This window comes from Peromyscus californicus, unplaced genomic scaffold (genome assembly GCF_007827085.1).
Source record: "Peromyscus californicus insignis strain IS unplaced genomic scaffold, ASM782708v3 Scaffold_24__1_contigs__length_46423439, whole genome shotgun sequence".
In the NCBI taxonomy this organism is placed as follows: Eukaryota; Metazoa; Chordata; class Mammalia; order Rodentia; family Cricetidae; genus Peromyscus; species Peromyscus californicus.
Genome location: NW_026294535.1, coordinates 4311309 through 4331959, shown reverse-complemented (window position 1 = coordinate 4331959; position 20651 = coordinate 4311309). Strand labels below are relative to the sequence as shown.

The window sequence follows — 20651 nt, the reverse complement described above, 5'->3', positions numbered from 1 at the left end:
TCATAAAAGGTGTGAATTTCTACTTTGTTTTAAAGGATCTATCATTTAATTTTCCCAGGTCCATCTGTTAGTTTGGTAGAACCATTGGCTTTGTGCCATTGGTGGTTTTAATCCGCTGTGCCTGTGAGAAGATAGCACTGTGGTGTGAGGCTAGTGTTTGTACTCATGTCATAAAGATGTTGACAATTTAACTTAGATGGAAAATCACTCCAGGCTCAAAATTGTTGTAAATAGAGAGGGAGGAGGGAACTAATGTGAGAAAAGTGGCAAATTTTCATATCCCTTTCTCCTAGTTGGTTTGTCTTCTGTTTCTGGAGAAATATAAGTGGTGTTGTCTTATTGGGTAGGACGGTTTCCCAATGCTTACACCAATCCTATCAATCTTGGTAGGCACACCTGCAAACCCAGAACTAAGAAGCAAGGGAAGAAGTATCTTGAGTTGATGGAACCCTTACCTGTCCCCCATTACTCCATTTTCTCAGCACAAGAGATGATTATATACACACGCTCATTGATCAATTCCAAGACATGCTAAGCATGTGTCAGTTAATGGCATCAGCTAAAAGAAATGTTTTCATCACAGTGATTTAATTCTTAGTAAAGATGTAGCATTCCCTCTTCATTATGCAATTTGTGTTTCCTATATCCTCACAGGTCTAAATTTGAAGTTTCCTATATTGGATCATCCACGTGATGAGTACTGCAATGCTGAGTCTCTTTATTGGAAGGTAATGTACACGATTCTAAAAAGTGGAGTAAATCATGGTTCTATGAAGGTTCAGATGGCCAAGGACCCATTTTCTATAACAGACCAAAACCATAGGTAGACAAGGAGAAACTCTTCAAATGCTGTTCTTTGGCAACTTGTGCTGTTTTACCTGTTGGGGAGCATCAGTAGGGACAGTGACTAGGCAAGGACAATGACAAGTGGTTTCTTCTAGTGTTATATTTCTCCTGAGGCCCAATGGATCAGGGATTTTATGGGATTTATCATGCACGTGCCCATTCCCAGTGTTACTGATTTCATCCTGGGCTATAAGACTCTTGTTCTAGGAGACATGATCATGCATTTAAACTCTTATGATACCCAGAGCTTTTAGGTCCCCTTCTCTGGCTGCTCATAGACTTCTTTTTCTTTAGTCTTACCTCTGTTTTTTGTTCATTTCTTTCCATTTCTGATGGCTGCCGCCTTCTTCTGCCTTTGCTGTTCTTGAAGGATTCAAGGGTTTTTGCAGCTGAGATCCTCTCTCAACCCTATTACTGCCATTGGGAGGAATACCCAGAATGCTCTCCTCAGTCATTTTATTTCTGGTATCAGCTTGGGACACCAGGAACAAAGTAGGCTTCTTGGAAGTATTTCATATGTGGGGAACCAAGTGCTTGTTTTCCAAAGACTGCACAGGAATGTCTCATTCCTTCATTAAAAACCCCCTTTTCATCATATTGAGAAATAAAATACTACTGGGAAATGACATCGTTTGAATGGGAAGGAGGGAGGATCACCTGGCTTAAATACAGGAGCATGGAAACACACCTGGGAAGATCCTGCAGGGCTGGTTACACTGTTGGAATTGGCTTGGGGGTACACTCAGAGAAGCCACATGCCTAGCTGTTGAAAACTTCCTCAGAGGTGCCTCAGCAGATAGACAATATACCTGTGAGGATGTGTAATGAACTGCTGGCAGAGGTAACTTGAACAGTGCAACCCCCAGGAGAAAAATTCCTCAAGTTGAGTGTGGTTCCCTCCATTCTGCACTTAAGAGACCAAAACGAGATAGATTGCATGCCTCTGTGAGATACACATTGAGATTAACTGTTGAAAAAAGAAAAAGCAGTCAGGCAGTGGTGGTGCATGCCATTAATCCCAGCTTGTGGGAAGCAGAGGCAGGTGAATTTCTGTAAGTTCGAGGTTAGCTTGGTCTACAAAGCAAGTTCCAGAACAGCCATAGCTGTTACACAGAGAAACTCTGTCTCAAAAAAAATCAAAAAAAGAAAAAGGAAAGAAAAGGCAAAGGGGGAAAAGACAATAGCTGTGGACATGGCTCAGTTGGCGGAATGATTCCTACCATGTAGGAAGCTCGGGGTTCAATCACCACCCACACTCGGCAAGTTCCCACTTCTTTAGTCCACACAGGAGGGACTGGAGAGTCCAGAGTTTGTTCACCCAGGATATTTCTTCTAATCATAGAGCAGTTTCTATGCCTAGAGAGGTGAGGAGGTTTGGGTGCATCCTCTGGTACACTGTGATTTTCATTAATTACTTGATGTCTCACAAAGCAAGTTTACATTTTTGTTGAGTTCCGTCTCTGTCAATGAACAAGGAAGGATGTGGGGCTTTTCATTTCACCAGCATACTGACAGTCTAGAGTTCAAGCCCAAGCTTTTGCTCCTCATTTGTTTTTGAATTCACTTCCTAAGTGTTTCAGGCTCTGTCATTTCAGTATTAGAGGAAGTTGAGGTTCCCAGCAGCAGCCATGCTCACAGAGTCCACACAGAAGTGTCTCTGTGAGAAACATGACCTCCTCCTGAACATCACTACTTCTTGAGTATACTGAACAAACTGCCTGATAGTGCTGAACACAATCAAAGCAGAAGAATATAAAATATACTTCTATTCCACCTGGTAAGACAGAAAACCAAGTCTGAACTTAGGTTAATGTACAGGAATCTCTGGGATACTTGTGGAAATGAGGGATTGCTTCCCTGTCACTCTGAGAGTCTGAATTGGGAACTGGAATCCACATAACAGTTCATATGAAAATAGAAGGATTAACTACATTAAGTCCATGGTACTTAAATTCTTTCCTATCAATATATTCTTTCTCCTCCATATGTTAAATACACATCAAAAATCATGCCATACATGCTAATTGGTGCCTTAAATTCCAGGACTCAGAAAGCATAGACAGGTAGACTCTGTGAATTCAAAGTCGGCCTAGTCTACAGAGTAAAATTTAGGATAGTCTTGGCTGTAGAGTGAGATCCTGTCTCAAAAGACAAAAGGAAAACAATAAAAAGAAGTTACCCAAAAAAAGGTGAGGCATAGTGATGTACACTTGTAATCCCAACACAATGGATGCAGAGGCATTTGGATGTCTGTAGGCCAGCACAGGCTACATGATGAGTTTCAGGACTACATACAGAGACCCTGTCTCAAACATCATCAACAATAAGAATGTTACCAGAAACTGCATAACACATGAACCTACACATGAGAATAGTTTGTGAATGTTTCAGTAAGAATCTAAGATCCAGGACACTAAAAATCTCCCTTCATTTTCATTTTATGTGTATGGGGGTTTTGCCTGAATGTATGTCTCTGTAGCACATCATTGCACTGCCCAAAGAGGTTGGAAGAGGGCAAAATGTCTTCTGGAACTGGAGTTAGAGAGGGCTGTGAACTACCTTTTGGCGAGTGGACTGCAACCTGGGTACTCTACAAGAGCAATCATACAGTGAAATTTGTATTAATGCATCTGAGTAGTAGGTCCCAGTAATTCATACTTTGAATTACAACTTGCAGAATATTCCAAGGTCAGTATTTGCTGCTCTGTACATCAGCAGAGGTTACCATTTCTAATGGGAGCAGTGCATTCAGTAACTACTTGATAAATTAACATGTACATTTTGTGCACATGCACTTTTCAGGTATTTCTGGTTCCTACCTATGTGGAAAGATGCTGATGTCTATGTACCATCATTAATACAAGGCTAACATTTTTATTTTAAATATTGTGTTAATTTAGTTTTATATTCATATTTTTATTTTAAGTTCTTTGAGACAATTCTATTCCTGGAAGTGTGTCCTAAGTTCAGCCCAAGGCAAGGGCTGCAAGCATCAAGCATGGAGAATTTGCACAGACTTAATGGTAAATAGTCATAGATCCCTTAAGGACCCATCTGTTAGAATATGTGTAAGTAAGATCTCTGAAATCTTTTTAGAATATAAATGTGAAGGTAACATAAAGGGCTGTAGTTGTTAGGGCACATCACTCAATAATGTTCAAGCAAAGGGATGATGGCTGCATTAGCCCATTCTCTGATGATTTAGCCAAACTCCTGATGGTGTGTACTATGCAAAGAAGGGAAATGTTAAGCAATAGAAGACACAAGTTGCATTTTACTAAAGAGTACACACTTAGAAAAAAACTCTGTTAGAGCCAGAGACATCAGAAGTCATTATGTTTTGGGTACATCAGTTTTCTTTTCTAGGAAAATGTCTAAGCAGAGATAATACATTTATGTACCTCACAATATTAAGGGCTTTAAGAGGCAGTGGACAAAAACAGAACCTGGGTCTTTCCTGCAAGCTTTGAGTGTCCTGGGATGATATTAGAGAAGATGGCTTGCTTCTTCTAGAATATAGTGGCTATGTGCTGTCCCCCGCATCTCACTTCCAGCATCAGCAAGGTTCTAGAGTGATCAGGCAGATGACCTGGGCATCTCCATCCACATGAGTGTTTGTGAACTGTGCCAATTTTCTCTTGGCTTCTGAGGTCAGACTTGAGGGTTGTGAAACTAAGCTGTATCCTGTGCCACTCTAAATGAGCTTGAGGAGGCTGTCCCCTGGTTACCTGAAGGATGTAAAAGGAAGGAAAAAAGCTAGCTGACCAATGCGACTCTCTTTTCTGTAGAAAAGGGTTAGGGTTGTCATCCAGAGACTGATAGTCTCAAGACTACATTTTGAGAATCTGCTAGGCAAAGTCTTATCTCCCTAAATGCAAGGCAGGAATAGTATGTTCAGGACTTTCCTGGGTAAGCTCAGAAGCAACATTCCTGGGAGAAGGCATAAATGATTCATAAGGAATTTTCCATCAACCCAATATCCTCAAATTGTGCAAATATTAAAAGTGACCCAAGTATGTAACAGGTGGAGATGTAAACCAAAGGTGGCATGGCAACCATGATGTGGCTCAGTTTTGCTGGATCTTTGTCAAGCAGCTGTGCTGGCTTTATAACTTCTGCCATTCCGTTCAGATATGGCTGTGCCAGCTAATCACATCTTCACTCACAGCCTCATAGCTTGAGTGAGCTCTGTTTACTCTCAAGGGGAAATGTTTATTACTACCTATGTGACTTCTCTTTGTTTTGAACTCACGAATCTCTAAAAGTCTGAGCATCTTCCCCCATGATGTTTACTTCAGAGGACTCATCGCTTCTACTCCCCATCATCCTGACCCAATTTCTTAGCATCATTTATTTCTCATCATACTGAGTATGGATCTGAAGCAAGGGAAGAGCCATTCCTGTACAGTGTTTTGAAAGTGAGCCTTCAACTCCCCATAGATAGTTTCTAATGAAGCAGAGAGCTAGATCTCTGACTTTGGAAAGAGGGTGTTCCAAAGAAGTTTCTGTGTGACCTCCCAGGGAGGTTTCTGATATGGCACCTTGGTTTCAGATCAGTTTGGAGTGAAGTAGTTATCAGGGAGATAAAGGCTGTACTGTGGACATCAGCCGACTCCTCCCTGGACATTCTACTGTATCCTGGAGAGCCCTGGCATTCTATGTGATGTCACCAGTGTTGTGGTAACACCAACTGCCATTGGGGCATCTGTTCATTGCCTTAAGATTTTCACTTGCAGCCATGTTGGCAAGACTGACCAGGCTCCTTGGGAGACATAAGGGAGAACATAATGAGACTAGAGAGAGGCAGAAGGAAGCTGGACTTCATTCTCAGTGCCACAAATCAAGAAATAAATGGTTCCGGGTAAAGCACAGTGAGTCCTGAACAAGGGATGGGGAGCTTCCTGAAGGAGGAAGGCTTCAGCTTGGTTTTTCAGATGGGACTCAAGATCTTGGAGCATTTTGGAAGTAATGGACCTATTACACTTCTCTGAGTTCCTAAAAAGCAGACCTGGAGTTGAGGATTTCTGGTGGATAGTTTGGCAGAGAGCCAGGAATGGTCAAGCCTGCAGCTGCTCTGCTCAGGGCCCTCTGCTTTCACTTCGAGTGGGAAGGAAGCATAGAAGGGAGAATGAGGCTTCAGTTACAGCACTGAACTTCACCCTCAGTGGACATTGTTTGGTTGAGTAATACTTATAACAGGCAGAGTAAAGTCCCTTGGCCAAAGTTGTGAGGGTCTCACATTTTACCTCATAGCCACTTGCACCAAGCATTGTTGCATTTTCAGTGACCCCTAAGGTTCCTGAGTTCCTGCCCGCTCACTAGCCAGTCATCTTTTCTCTACCTTGGGCGCAGGAATGGGCCATCACTCTACCTGCAAGTGTTTGTTCTTGGTGTCTTAGGGCTCACCTGAGGATGTGTAGTCCTTAGGTATCTCCAGCCTGTCCTGTCACTAGGTGGTCACACCTTTGCTAACATCATGGTGGATGGAGTGTACTCTGCTGAAGTTTTGGAGAAATTTTCATCATTACCTATGTGACTTATTTTTGGTCTGACAAGACACTCATAATCTCCCACCACTCACCCACAGTGTAACACCCCTGTTCATCTTTGCTGATATCTTCATTCACTTCATGGAACTTATCTTCCTCCCCCATCATCCTGAGCTGATTTCTTAGTATCCTTTACTTCTCATCTTATTGATTAGAGATCTTAAGGAAGGGAAGAGCCCATTCCTGGAGAGTGTTTGGAAAGAGAGTCTTCACCTCCACCGATTGAACTAGAGAAAATTTTCTAATGAATCAGAGATCTCTTGATGCTGAAGGTGCTGAAGGCCTTCCCCTGTGTCTCAGGGAAGGTTATTGGAAAGGGAAGCTTGGCTTTTTAGTGAATTGAGGAAGAGGATAGTTATCAAACAAGTGATGACAGTTGGCAGTGACTCTAACAGTCCCTCCTCTGAACATTCTATTGTCTCCTGGAGAGCCCTTGACAAGATCTGTGAATTCACCATGGTTGTGATAACACCAACTGTCCTAGGGGCATACATTAAGTGCTTATAGGGTTCACCAGAAGACATGTTGGCAAGATTGAGCACACTGATTGACAGAGAGATCTTGCTTTCTAAGGAGGAGGTGAGGCTTGGGGTGGACCTTCCAAAAATAGGGTTCAGTAGCTGGGTTCTTAAAAAGAGATAGGTATATGCTGCTTCTCTGGATTCCTGAAAGGGTAGACTCAGTGTCAAGGATTTCTGATGGTTAGTTGGCAGAGAGCAAGGAGTTTTCAAGGCTGCAGCTGCTGTTCTGGGAGTTCCTTAATTTCATTTTGAGTGGCAAAGAAGGCCAGCAGGAGTCACAGACTAAGGAGGTGTCAGGGTAGGGTGTTCCTACAGTTCATTGTCAGTGGATTCCTTTAGGTTCCATGGATATCTGATGTGAATACCAAGGAGGGAAACTCCCTATCCATGCACCAAGGTCTCAGGCATTCAGTTACTTTTAGTCCTGGACACAGGTGAAAAGGGATTGGTGGTGCTAAGCACTAGGGACTTCAGGACTTTCCTGTCTCACATCCGATATGAGCTGGTATTTCCAGAGCTGCATGGCTGGGTAACATATGCCTTCCAGGGACAGTGGAGCTGCAGTAGGGGCTGGTGCACATATCTAGCCATAGTGACTGGGGACAGAGACATGGCTTATGAGCCCCAACTTGAGGACAGCTGTCCTGCTCTTTGGGTCTTCACTGGGTTCCATGCATTCCCACTTTCTCAGGCCTCTTGGGACTCAACATGATCTCTCCTGGCCCTGTGCCATACAACTGTACAAATTCACTTATATTTATCTTTATACAGGGACTACTGGAAAGGCATCAACTCCAACCTCCCTCACTGAGCAAGAACAGCAGATGAACAAGGTGGATAAACTGACCCGTCAGCTACAGATGATGACCAATGAAAGGAATGAACTCTCTATAATCCTGGCCAATTTCACCAACAATGATTTGAACAACAGGTAGTCATTATGTCCAGTTTTATGGTGACTATCTTGATCCTACTGAGTCAACCCCAGCAATCCTCAGGTCATTGGAGGCTGTGCCTTCAGGGTATCCTCATGCCCAAGCTAATTTTTCTGAGTGCATCTGAGAGGCAGAACAGAAGCCTAGTTGGGAGTGAGATGGGGATATAGGCTGCACCTCTTCCTCCTAATGAAAAGCAGAGCTTGTGACCTGAATCACAGTCTGGGGATAAGGGCAGTAGTGTGTGAGCTCTCACATGCATTTCAAGAGTCTTTGACAGGTGTTGACTTATGGGAGATGCTATGTGCTGTGAGTTTATGGTGATTCTTTGTTCTGACCAGCAGGTGCTTGGGTGCTGGTGGCTTTTGGAAGCAGTAGGAGGGGCCAGGTGCCACTTGGTCCATCTCAGTGTGTGCTTGAAGGCTGAACTTCATCACTGCTCCTCTCTGGTCTTGATCCTTATACTCTGAGACAAGGCTACCTCCCTATATTTATTTGGCACCCTCAGTGTATCTATGCGTGTGTGTGTGTGTGTGTGTGTGTGTGTGTGTGTGTGTGTGTGTGTATCCAGTCCTGGCAGTTGCAAGTCTCTGGCAGGGCATGTGGTTCTTCCTGTGTTAGGAAGTTTCCAGGCAATGTCAGTAACTCACTGTGAGCAACAGTGTTCTTGGCCTGTGTGCTCATGTTGGCAGCCCATTGGAATCCACTGGAGACTTATAAATGTATCCTTAAGTTGGGTCTACTCCCTGAAAATACTGATTATGTGATCTGGGCATCCATGTAGCAATAGGAACCTGGGATCAAAAATCCCCATTCTGAAGACACGAACAACATTATCATAGATTTCTGGTGGCCCCAGACTTGTGACTCAGACTCCTGAGGACTTCTTAGAGAGCTAATCAATTCCTCCAGTCCCAGTGGTGGCACTCATGCAGCCCTGGCTCACTGTCTTAGCACCACCTGACTGCTGGTCTGAGGCCAGGACAGTGAGTTTAATAAACACCACATTGTCTTACTTTATAGGTGCCATAATGTGACATCAACTGTGCTGGGGTAGTTGAGGACACTGCCTGAATTTATATGATCATTGGGTCCTGTGTTCATGGGGTTCTTTGTTCCTGGGCCATGCCCTACCACAGGCTGAATTTTGAGCTGGAGATGTTGAATATGGAGCATAAAAAAGTGATGGTGGACCTGGAGAAATTCCCTAATGAGATTCGTGAGGCCTTGAACAAGTGCAAGGAGTTGACCGAGGAAACGGTCTCCTACAGGTGAGTAACTGACTTCACTGCGACCCCCATTACTTGGGAGTGACTGCTTCTTACCATGTTTTTGTCTTTGAACCAAAGTGAGGCCTTTGGTTCTAGCCTGTGTGCCCCATAGCAAGCAGTCTGCCTTGTACTCTTGACTTGGGCCTCTTGGACCAGTTTTGCCAAGAGGGAAGTGTCTGTGAGCCACTCCCATCATTGTCCTGCCAGCCTCAGAGGCCTCTAGATAGAAAAACTATTAGCACCATGATGGGGTATCAGGCATTTGTGTGTCTCTGGGGCTCTGGCAGGGGCTTACAGAGCTGGTTCCCATGGACCCATAGATGGAATATATTCCTATTGGGGTCTTCTGTCCTCCATCAAGAATGTTTACCCTCTACCTGCTGTTGTTTTCCCAATACCATGAACAGTTAAGCACATGTTGGGGGAGGCAAACCCTGCTCTCAGAAGTACATGGATCCCTTTCAGTTTCAGGGTTTTCAGAAACAGTCTGAGTCTTTCTGGAATTTGGCTCTTCTCTGGCTTTTGCCAGCTACTAGCTTATGCATGGCTACAGTGAACTCTAGTCTGGGCATGGGACCTTGCATGGATGATGTGGGAGTGGCATATGGAGGCTGGATGGGGCTCACCTTGTTCTTTGTGGTGGTTCAGCATCCTGCACAGCCAGCTCCTGAGTGAGTGGACTCATCTGAAGGAAAAAGTGAGCATCTTGAGAGAGGAGAACCGAAAGCTGAGGGGGGAGCAGATTTCACTACAAGAGTCCTGTGAGGAGCTGAGGAGGCTCTGTGGGGAGGCCCATGAGAAGATCTATGACCTCTGGGCCAAGGAAAAGCAGGTAGGCTGAGGTATTGTGTGCAGGCTGCCCACCATCTTTAATCATACAGATGTGCATCCACATGCAAACACACACACACACACACACACACACACACACACACACACACACACACACTCACACACTCACACACACACACTCATGGGACCATCCACCCACTTATCCATCAGATCACCAACATCTCATCCAATTGTTGGTTTCTGTGATCATTCCTAAGTCTTTCTGGAGAGTTAGCCTCTTGTGAGATCACATGTTGGAAACAGCTTTGAAGGAGCAGTGCCCTGTGAAAATGCCAAAGGAGTGGTTCTCATTGTCACCCTTTTTATCTTCTCTCAAATGTTACATCTCAACATCAGTTCCCCCTCCACCCCTCCTCCCACTCCTTCACCCCCAGATCCCTCCTACCCCAGGTCCACTCCTCCTTAATTTCCCTTCAAAAAGTAGCAGGCCTCCCATGCTTTTATTTAATTATTAAAATAATATTGAACCCCTGGCTTTGCAAATGCTTGTTACATGTTCTAACAATGAGCTATATCCCCAGTCTTTTAAAATCCTAATTAATGGTCACACCAAGTTGCACAGATTAACTTTGAACTCACAGTACAGTTCAGACTAGCCTTGATATTCAGTTCTTCTGTCTCAGCCTCTGAGTAGCTAGGATGATGGGTGTGCATTTACAGGCTCAAACCTAGTCTAAATACTTCAATTAAAACTAATACTTAAACCAAATGTCAAAAGTCAATGGATTATAAATTTGTGTTTTTAAGACATAGGTGCTAAATTATTAGTGATCTCAAAAACATCAGTGAAAATATAATTTAGATGTGTCATCATTAGTAGACAGGGAGCTTTAAAAAGAATAACATAATGGTTGCTTTTCAAGAATATTTCTTGGGAGTCACATAAATGCCAGGAAGTAAGCTTTACCTGGAACAAACAGATAAGATGTCTGTCCTGAAGGAACTGAGGAAGTTATTACCTTTTATGCATCTCGTACATTACAGCTGCTTTTTGCTCTGGGTAACCAACCCTCCAGCTCTTCTTGTGTCTGAGACCTCCAATAGAAGAGGATTTTCCTGCAGGAGGCAGCATCCAAACCCTCCTATTGATTTGTCCCCGAAATTCAGTCTCCACAGGAAAGGCAATCTTACCTGCTGCCCATTATTCACAGCCTGCAACTCACTGCTATATATGAAAATGATTATATGCCATCAAATCATAGGAATTTCAGCACCTTGTTAATATTTTAGTGGAAGGAAATTTTAAGCTTTCCTTTGGGTAGATACTACATAGTTAATAACTATTTTAGAGTGTTATAACTATTAAACAATTTATTTTTATTTTTATTGAGTGAATATTTTATTTCTTTTTTACTGAAAATAGATCATTCTCTCATACAATAGTTCCCAACCATAGTTTCCCCTCCCTCCACTCCTCCCAGTGCCCACAAACCTCCCCTCTTCCTCAGATCTGCTCCCCCTTGGCTTCTTTTCAGAAAAGAACAGGCCTCCAAGAGATAACAGCCAAAGATGACAAAACAAGATAAGACAAAACAAAAATAAGACAAGACAAAAGCCATCATATAGACTGGACAAAGCAATCCAATAGGAGGAAAGATGTCAGAGAGGAGGCAAAAGAGTCAGAGACAAACCCACTCCTACTTTTAGGTGTCCCATCAAAACTCCAACATATACGCAGAGAAGCTGGTGCAGACACATGCACACTCCATGTTTGCTGCATCAGTCTGTGTGAGTTCATGTGAGCTCTGCTTAGATGATTCACTGGGCCATGTGACCTAATAGAGAGTTTCGAGTTAGATTCCCACTTCCACACAATGACTGGTTGTGGGTCTCTGCACCCATCTGCTGCTAGAAGAAACCTCTCCAGCAGATGACAACTGGCAAGACACCAATCTATGAGTATAGCAGAATATCATTAAGAATATTAGCAATCATTTTATTGATTTTTTTTAGTTACATTTGGTTCTACCCTAGGTCTGTGGGCTATTTGGTCTCCAATTCCTGACCTTGCTGGCAGTGTAGGGCTGGACTGCTTTTCCTTCCATGGGCCTCAAGTTAAACAGACATTGTATGGCCACTCTGTCAAGTTCTGTGCCAACATAGCCCCAGAACATCTTGCAGGGAGGACAGACTATATGTTGAGGTTTTTGTGGCTTGGTTGGTGTCCATGTTTCTCTTTCTGTAGCCTGCAGAGTACCTTTCCAGGCCAAACAGAATAGAAGATAGGGGTGAGAGCTCCATGAAGGCAACAGCTTGATCTCTCTATGTTCAATGAACTGTGTAGATGTTGCCCACAACAATGGTACCCCACTGTCAGTTTTCAGAGAGGAGCACTTTGTCCTAGCATCAATATGGGTTGTTTAGGGATCTCCACAGAATCCGCTTCCCAACAGTTCGACTGACTGCAATCCAGTCTCACCTGTAGCCTTGCCTGGCTACAGAAGATGGTCAGTTCAGACTCTGTGTGCTCCATTACTAGGAATACTCACTAGGATCACCCATGTAGGTTGCAGGAAGTTTTCTCTGCACTAGCTTTCCACAACACGCTCTAAAGGCCCCCAACTCCAGCTGTCTCTCCCCATACTCCCTCCCTCTATCCCTTCCCCCTAATACATGATCCCTTCTAATCCTGCCCCCACTAACTCCAAGTCCCCCTGAAAAATATGTTCTATTTTTCCTTCCCAGGGAGACCCATGTGTTTCCTCTAGAGACATCTCTTCATCTAACTACTTTGTATCTGTGGAATGTAGCTTGATTATCCTTTACCTAACAACTGATAATATACTTACAAGTGAATACAAATTATACTTGTCTTTCTGGGTCTAGGTTATCTCCCATAGGATGTTTATTTCTAGTTCCACCCATTTGCTTGCAATGCCAGTTGGATGTCATTTTTTAAACACCTGGGTAATACTCCCTTGTGTAAATGTACTACATGTTCTTTATTCATTCGTCCATTGAGGGACATCTAGGTTGTTTCCAGTTTGAAGTTATTATGAATAAAGCCACAATGAACATATTTGAGCAAGTGTCCTTGTGGTAGGATAGAGCATCCTTTGGTTACATGTCCAAGAATGGTATACCTGGGTCTTGAGGTAGATCAATTCCCAATTTTCTGAGGAGCCACCATATTGATTCCACCGAGGCTGTACAAGTTTGTAGTCCCACCAGAAATGGAGGAGTGTTCCCCACTGAGAAAGCTTTATTCTCAGTCTTATTGCCTGCTACCATTTTCTTTCCACCTTGGCCTCACCATTGCTGTGTTAACCTTGGCCTTGAAGCTTGGCCTGAATTTTATTCCCTGAGAGATTCTGAATTGCAGGGGTGCTTGTGGTTGCATCTCAGCAGAGCAGAAGTCCCATAGCCATGCTGAGGTTTGAAAATAGGGCAGTCTCAGTGCATCCCACTTAAGCTCATTATAGTCTAAAGCACTCACCCTCTGCTGTGTCTGCAGCATTCTATAACTGATTTTATTCCAAAGTTGTTAAGTCTGAGTTAAAATGGGCCTTATGGAGGGTTAGGAGAAATAAAGAGTCTCAGACATTGCTGGTGTTGTAAGATGGTGTAGCCCCATGAGAAGCTATGTACAATTTTTCAGAAAGTTGAACTGCAGTCCCCATGTAACCCAGTGATTCTGGAATGGGAAATAAGTTGTTCACAGAGAAACTAGCTGACACCAGGGTTGTAGCAGTCATCTTCAGAACAGCCCTGAAGTCAAAACTATTCAGATACCTATCATCTGTGAGTGTAACAGTACAATGTGGTCCGGGGCTTTCCATGGAATCTTGTTCAGTAAGAAATAATACATGCGATCATTTGTCTGTGACTTAGTCAGCCTTCTCTTATTCAAACAAAATCCCTGACACAATCACCTTACAGGGAGGAAAGGATTATATTGGCACCTGGTTGAGGATTTTCTAGTTTCCTGGGCTCATTGCTTTGTGTCTGAAGTGAGGCAGCCTGTGGTTTAGAGAGCTCCTTTTGGAGGAAGCTGTTTACCTTGGAGGACACTGGGAAGCACTGAGTGAAGCTATTGGCTGCTTCACCACCATCCTATTGTCCCATGCTGGGGATCCAAGCCCTTAGTGCACAGACTGGGGAACTTGATGAACAGGCATGGCTTATAGGCCAAGCACCCCCACGAGCCCATTTGTTCATGCACTGGGTTTACAAGGTTTGTGCACTTCATTGACTGATCTGTCTATCTGTCCTGCCCTCTGTGTTCTTCCATCTAAGGAATGTTCAGTTTCTTCTTAAATGTCCTGGGTGCTCTTTTCTTATATTAGCATTATTTGGGAAACTAAACATGTGAATGCAATGTAGTATGCTTGTATGCGTACACACTTGTATGTGTGTGTTCAAGAGTGTGTGTGTTCAGGAGAGTGTGTGTCTGTGTGCATATGAGTGTTCAACCGTGCACTAAGAACATAATCTTCTACTAAACAGAAACAGGAAAGATTGGAGGACAGACTGCAATACCTGCTGAAGCAGAGAGATCTGGTCTCCAAGCACAAGGTCTTGGCAGAAAAGCTGCAGCATTACTTCACTGTCTCCCAGATGAGGTAGGACCCCAGGCCAGGAGGGAGTGGCACTCAGTAGTTCCCCTGTACCTGAATCTCTCTCCTATTTGGATTTCTGCCCATGTACATGGCCTTCCAGTCACAGCCAGGGAAAGAACATCTGAGTGTATGAGCTCGTTCAGTCAACAGAAATGTCTGTCCAGGAAAAATACGTATTATCCCTTAATCGTTTTAGAGATTGTGTCCCCCTCTTCATTTCTGAGCTCTCATATGTCCTGAGTTCATTGATCTTTATGTCTCCCCACACATGTTCCCATGGCAGCCCCAAACCTAACAGGGAGAGTGTTAGATGGAAGACAGTGTGCCCTCCTGCCTCTTCATTTTCCTTCAGGATGGCACTTTTAGAGGTAAGGTCCTTGCCTTGTGCAGATTTGCATGGAGCCCCTTCATACTGATTACAGGTTTTCTGCAGTGAGCATCTGTTTGCTGTGAGAAAGTTTCTCTGGAAATAAGCAGGTTTAGAGTTTGACAGGTTGAAGCCAAGGAATTTTCTGTGCTGAAGGTGTAAACAGAGCCTGCACACTGCAGTGTTGTGTAGACACCACTAGAGGGCCTCATACAGTTCGGTTCCAAGGTTGCTGAGTTGCCTGGCATCTGTTCAAGGCCATGCATATCTCTCCTCAACTGTGACTCTGACATTGCTATGCTGCTATTTTTTTTTTTTTTCAAAAATAATGTATCTGAACTTTTGGAGAAATGTGCTGGGGTTTTTTTTTTGTTTGTTTTTTGTTTTTGTTTTTAGTTTAGGTGTATAATTTTCAGTTCAATCTCTAGCAATTTTTAAAGGCTGAGAAAAAATTCAGGGCCAGCTGCTCTCTGGCCCTTCTCTCTTTAGGAAGAAAGGAATAAGCTCATCTGAAAGGTAAAGTTGATTGTCAAATGCTGGCATGGCAAGTCCCACCAGGCCCTGTGTTTCAGCTGCCTTCCTCTCCTAGGTTTAAAAATCTCCAACGTGATCTAGAACAGGCCACAGCCCAGGGTCAGAGCCTGCTGAAGACAAACCTGCTTCAGCAGGGACACTAAGTGCACCAGGCAAAAGAGCCACCATGGACTCCTATCCCCTGCAACCATGGCATTCGTGGGGGTGGTCTTTCTTCCTTCACATTGGTGTCCTGTGAGTGAATAGGCCCTGGTTTTGTCTAGGCCATGGCAGAGATAGGATGCTTATAGGAATAATTTCTATTCTTTCTCTGACAGCACCACTTAAGAGAACTCCACTCTAGCATCAACACCTCCTCAACAAAAGACATCTTGTAGCTGTGAACTAACCAGTGAGGAAAATCCCAACCTACCAGCAACCTACCAAATAATGTTGGTGCATTATTCCAGGAGAAAATAAATCATCAGAAAGAAGCTTGAGCTACAGAGGACCTGCCAAGATTACTCAGAACCCAGACATCTATTAACAAGTGGCCCTCAAACGGGACACAGCAGCATGGGGAGGGTATGTTGGTGAACCAGAGTTACTCTGTCAGTTTACTCTCCATGTCTTTAGTAAACTGTCTGAGTCCTCCACATGTGGTGAGAAATCTGACAAGAAAGCCTGCATGGCTGTCATGCTGTTATCTATACATACCACATGGAGAAGAATAGGATTCCCTCCCCAGGGCAATGCTGAAGCCATCTCCATGTCACGTGAAAGTGTTGCTGAAGATGACGCACTGCAGATACTACAGCACTCCCTCACACCTATGTTAGTCAGTCATCAGATCTTCCATCAAGAAAATGACTAGGGATTCTCCAGTGTCACAGCCTGGACTGGCATGACTGGTCCTGAGAAAGAACTTATAGAGGAGGTCTGAGTCATCTTTGGTGCTTTGGAAAGCCAAATGTACTCCATTGATTCGTTGAGTCTAGAGTAGAAGAACATTTGTAGCTTAAGTTTTTGGAGGGGTCTTTTCTTTGCTGGGGTTTTGTTTGCTTGGTGTTTTTAGTTTAGTTTAGTTAGAAATTTTGTTATTTTTTTGTTAATTCTTTTATTCTTGTCAGTGTTTTAACAGTTGGTAAATATATACACTGCATTTACTGACTGCCTTTTAAAAAGTCCCCACTGAAGACTTTTATGAATAAAAAAGCAATTTCCAACTCTTTACTTTTACAACTCTTCTTTATTCAGGCATGGTGTTGCACTCCTGTAACTTCAGAACTCAGAGGCAGAGATGAATCTCTGCAAGTTCCAGGAGCCTTGGCTACAAAGTGAATTCCCATCTAACCAGGGCTACATAGGGGGTTGACACCTTGAATGTGGATGGCATGGTCTAACGCCAGTCTTCATGACCTAGCCTTTATGTTAACAGCCGGATTTAGAGAATGTAACAATGATGAGCTTCTGGAAAGAAAGGAATCTCCCTTCTGCACTACATTAGTCCTTTCCACATGCCCTTTTACAATTGCCCATTGTGGTTCTGGGATAGCAAAACAGTGAAAGTGGCCTTGAAATGCATGAACAAAGTTTACCACTACCCACAGCAGAGGGGAACTGCTGAGCTGCAAGTATGAATACTGGAGATGCCTTCTGACCTCTCACTCCTTTAGCATGACTGGTGCATTGGGGAGATGTAGAGTAATGACCTGCTCTGGCACTGTCATCTGCTTCCATTAGGAATATTGTGAACAAAGCCTGAAGGATTCATTCCAATCTCTGAAATGGTGTTTCCCGTTGGTTTATGACACAAAACATTTCATAAAATTCCATAAGGCTGTCTCAGATAGGTTACTCAGAATACCAATTCCATCTGCTAAATTTAAGAAGTATGAGTTTGGGGCTTGTGGAGATAGTTCAGTAGTTAAGAGCATTTGGGTTTGGTTCCCAGCACACATAAGGGGGCTCATATCCATCTGAATTTCTAATTCCAGAGGACCCAATGACTTCTTCTGACCTCCAAACCAAGCATGCCTCTGGTACTCAGATATACATGCAAGCAAAACATTCACACACAAGTATACATTAAAGTAAAATAGGTAAGTATTACCAACTAACTTAATGCTACTTGGCAGATGAAAAGCTTCAGCTATTTTTTTTTCAAGACAGGGTATCTCGGTGTAGCTTTGCGCCTTTCCTGGAACTCACTTGGTAGCCCTGGCTGGCCTTGAACTCACAGAGATCTGTCTGGCTCTGCCTCCCGAGTGCTGGGATTAAAGGCGTGCGCCACTACCCCCGCCTGGCTACTTCATCTACTTTTACTTTTAAATATTATCTCCAGATTTTTCTCAGGCTACATCAGAATTCAGTATCCTACTTTGGCTTCAAATATCAAGTTTGTTTATTTTATTTTTTCTAATAAAACTAAATTTATTCAATACCCTACAGTAATGGTTTTGATAATAACTATCCAAGTGTATAAAAAGTTTAAGACATATTTGTAGAGTTAGTATATTAATACAAAGTGCATGCCTAAATACAGTATGTTTACAGGCAGAGAGTTGAGTGGGAGAAGACTGCAGTTGAGGTCTAATAATAAATATATAAATGCAGAAATAGAGATGCTCAATCATTGGGCACTCTGTGCATACGGTGGCTTGTACTAGATAGATTTTTCACAAAAGGGAGAAGCACACAATGTAAAACTATAAAACTAAAGGTTGTCATAAAAACTGTGGCTCTCCTTGTTGTGAAACACTAACAGACTTTAACAATCCAGTTTTCAAAATAATCATGAGTGACAGAATACTAAGTCAGCATGTACCCTTCCCTCTAGATGTCTGACATGGCAGTATTGTTTTTTCCTGAATTTTGAGAAGAAGCCATTGGACAGCTTCAGGAGTGTTCTACGGAGAAACCCTCTCTGAGATCTTAATGTGAGGCATTCCATTCAGCTACCTGGATGTTCAGAAGCCCAACTCCAAGAAACCAACTCAACTAACCAATTCAATCTCAATATACAACTCTTCTCTTTAGCCTACTTTAAATAGTGGGAGAAAAGCAACAAAAGCCTAAATCCTAATAAGGTCAAGACAAGGCAAAGGGCTACTCTATAGATAAAACCTCCACAAAGGTCAACTGAGGAAATCCAGAGATAGAACTGAATCATACAGATTTCAGTGAGTCGCAGACAGTCATGTAGCAGCAATGTCAATTATTTATACACTGCAAGTTCTCTAAGAAATGTCCCTCAAGCAGCATCAGCTATGCTCCGTGCATCCCCAGGACTTACACATTCTAATAAGTGGTTTCTAACCACGTGTTCTCTACTGTATGGTGATGTTTTGATACTATCTGTATAGGACCTTGCCCATCCTACAGACTTGCCTTCCCCCAAAGGAGCTCTGGTTCTGTTTTAGAAGATTCACATAAAGTCTTCTTATCAAATATTAAGATGAAGGGAGGTGACACGATGCTACCTGTGTGTTCAGAAATTGCTTCCTCCTCCAAGCTATTTGGAGAAATCTCAGTCTCCCCTGCTTAATAGTCAGTAGTACAGGTCTGAATCATCAGAAGTTTGGTAATGCTGAAGCATTCCAAAATTTTTAGCTGTCTCTAGAGGCAGGCCATGCTACTGAATTATGACAAATTATCATGAGGAAAAATAAGTGTAGCCAGACATTTTTAAATGCCTCAACCACAACCTTTCCACAGAAAGACTAAACTACATATGGTTTATCATAGAATAATGGCACCCTCTGGCCCCTGAAATCCCCTAATTTCATTCATTTGGAGGTATTAAACAAGCAAAAACACTTAAATAGTACTTTACAACACCATTCAGCTTTCCAATGAAATACTCAGCATCTTAAATATTATGTATACTTTTTTTTCTTGCAGTAAGCTAGACACTGGCTTCTGAGTTTGTTGTATGGGGAATGGGTAACACATTAAAACTGTTATATAAAATGTCTTTTGGCAGAATAATAGGTATCCAAGTTAAAAATAGGAGGGTCAGTTTGTTACTTTGTGGTCTTTTCAAAGTTGAAATCAATCTTTGTTCCCTTCTACTTACCTCAGTCACTACTCCTGAGTGGAGATGGGCAGAGGTGCCAGCCCCTCCTCCTCAGACTTCACAGCAGCTGCTTTCTTTCTGCTGCAGCAAGGCTTGAAGAGATGGGTGTCAATGAGAACTCTGCCAAAACTGCCCTTAGAGGTGATCCCACAATGTATTTCTGTCTTTTCCAGTAGGTAATATCTAAAAAGGAAAAACTGGAGTCCTCTTAGAGCTGGAAGCCATCTCTGTATCTGAGCCTTGATCTGACTGGTTACTGAAGCAGAGACTGGGCTGGAGAGGCACTGGAGGTGCTATGAGCATCAGGATTGTGGTGTTTAAATTCCTTCCACAGTTTACTCATGTGATTGCTTTTCATCCTGTTTCCAGATAGAGTTCTCACTTTTTTTTTTGTTTTAAATGTTGCCTTTAGACTGGGTCCTGCCCTTGCATCTACCACATGATTCCAGTTTTGTTGGTTTTTTTGTTGTTATTTTGTTTTTGTTTTTTGTTTTGCTTTGTTTTTCTGGATCAGCTGGCAACTTCTTCCATCTTTCCACAAGCAACACACAGACACTGCAGATGTCATGTGCAACCCAAAAGAGCTCTGAAAATCCTTTTTGTAATGTTTACTGTCCATGAACCAAGAGCTGGAAGACTTGGCTCTGCAGATACAGCAGTCCTCTGTTCTTCAGTGCACCTTTGGCTTGTGAAAACCAAACACATTTCCTTCTGGGCAATAGCTTCCACGTGCAGCAGCATCCACACAGGGCAGGCTGCACCGAGAAAACCCCTGCAAGCACTCACTGTGCCCACAGTGAATCCAGCAAGTTTGCTGATTTATATGCTGCCTACGTTAAAAAAATTCTAAAACCTACCCAAATGGTATATCCTAGAGCAGTAATGAAACAAAAATGCTAAGGCAGATTAACGATAAAAAAATGTGAACGTGTATATACTTGTCAAAATTCTTAAAGTGGTAGTGTGGAGCTATTTTAATGGTTGTAGCAAAAGAGATAGAGTCGAACCACAGGGGGAAAAAATGAGTTTGATGGGATATACTTCATAGTTCTCATTCATTGTTTGCTCCTCATTATGCAATTTATTTTAATAGAACAAAAACAACTCCCCATATTTATAACACTTTTATTATCTCCCTCTATTTTGTAGTCAGAAGGTCC

General features: G+C 42.9%; 1 protein-coding gene and 1 pseudogene across 2 annotated transcripts in view; one reads left to right on the top strand and one right to left on the bottom strand.

The window, feature by feature from the left end:
* Window positions 1-16608, top strand: part of LOC128119610 (disks large homolog 5-like) — a 44936-nt gene extending 28328 nt beyond the window's left edge. The window contains exons 2-6 of one of the 2 annotated variants that reach the window (XM_052752977.1): window positions 7688-7847; window positions 8991-9122; window positions 9771-9954; window positions 14427-14536; window positions 15752-16608. In XM_052752977.1, coding sequence (XP_052608937.1) covers window positions 7688-7847; window positions 8991-9122; window positions 9771-9954; window positions 14427-14536; window positions 15752-15761 — 596 coding nt within the window. In that variant the 3' untranslated portion in view covers window positions 15762-16608. Of the gene's footprint in view, window positions 1-7687; window positions 7848-8990; window positions 9123-9770; window positions 9955-14420; window positions 14537-15751 lie in introns of both variants that reach the window. The other variant, XM_052752976.1, reaches the window with a different exon arrangement.
* A 12-nt stretch (window positions 16609-16620) lies between these two features.
* LOC128119617 (SIN3-HDAC complex-associated factor-like) lies at window positions 16621-20641 on the bottom strand (annotated as a pseudogene).
* Between the last annotated feature and the right edge of the window lie 10 nt (window positions 20642-20651).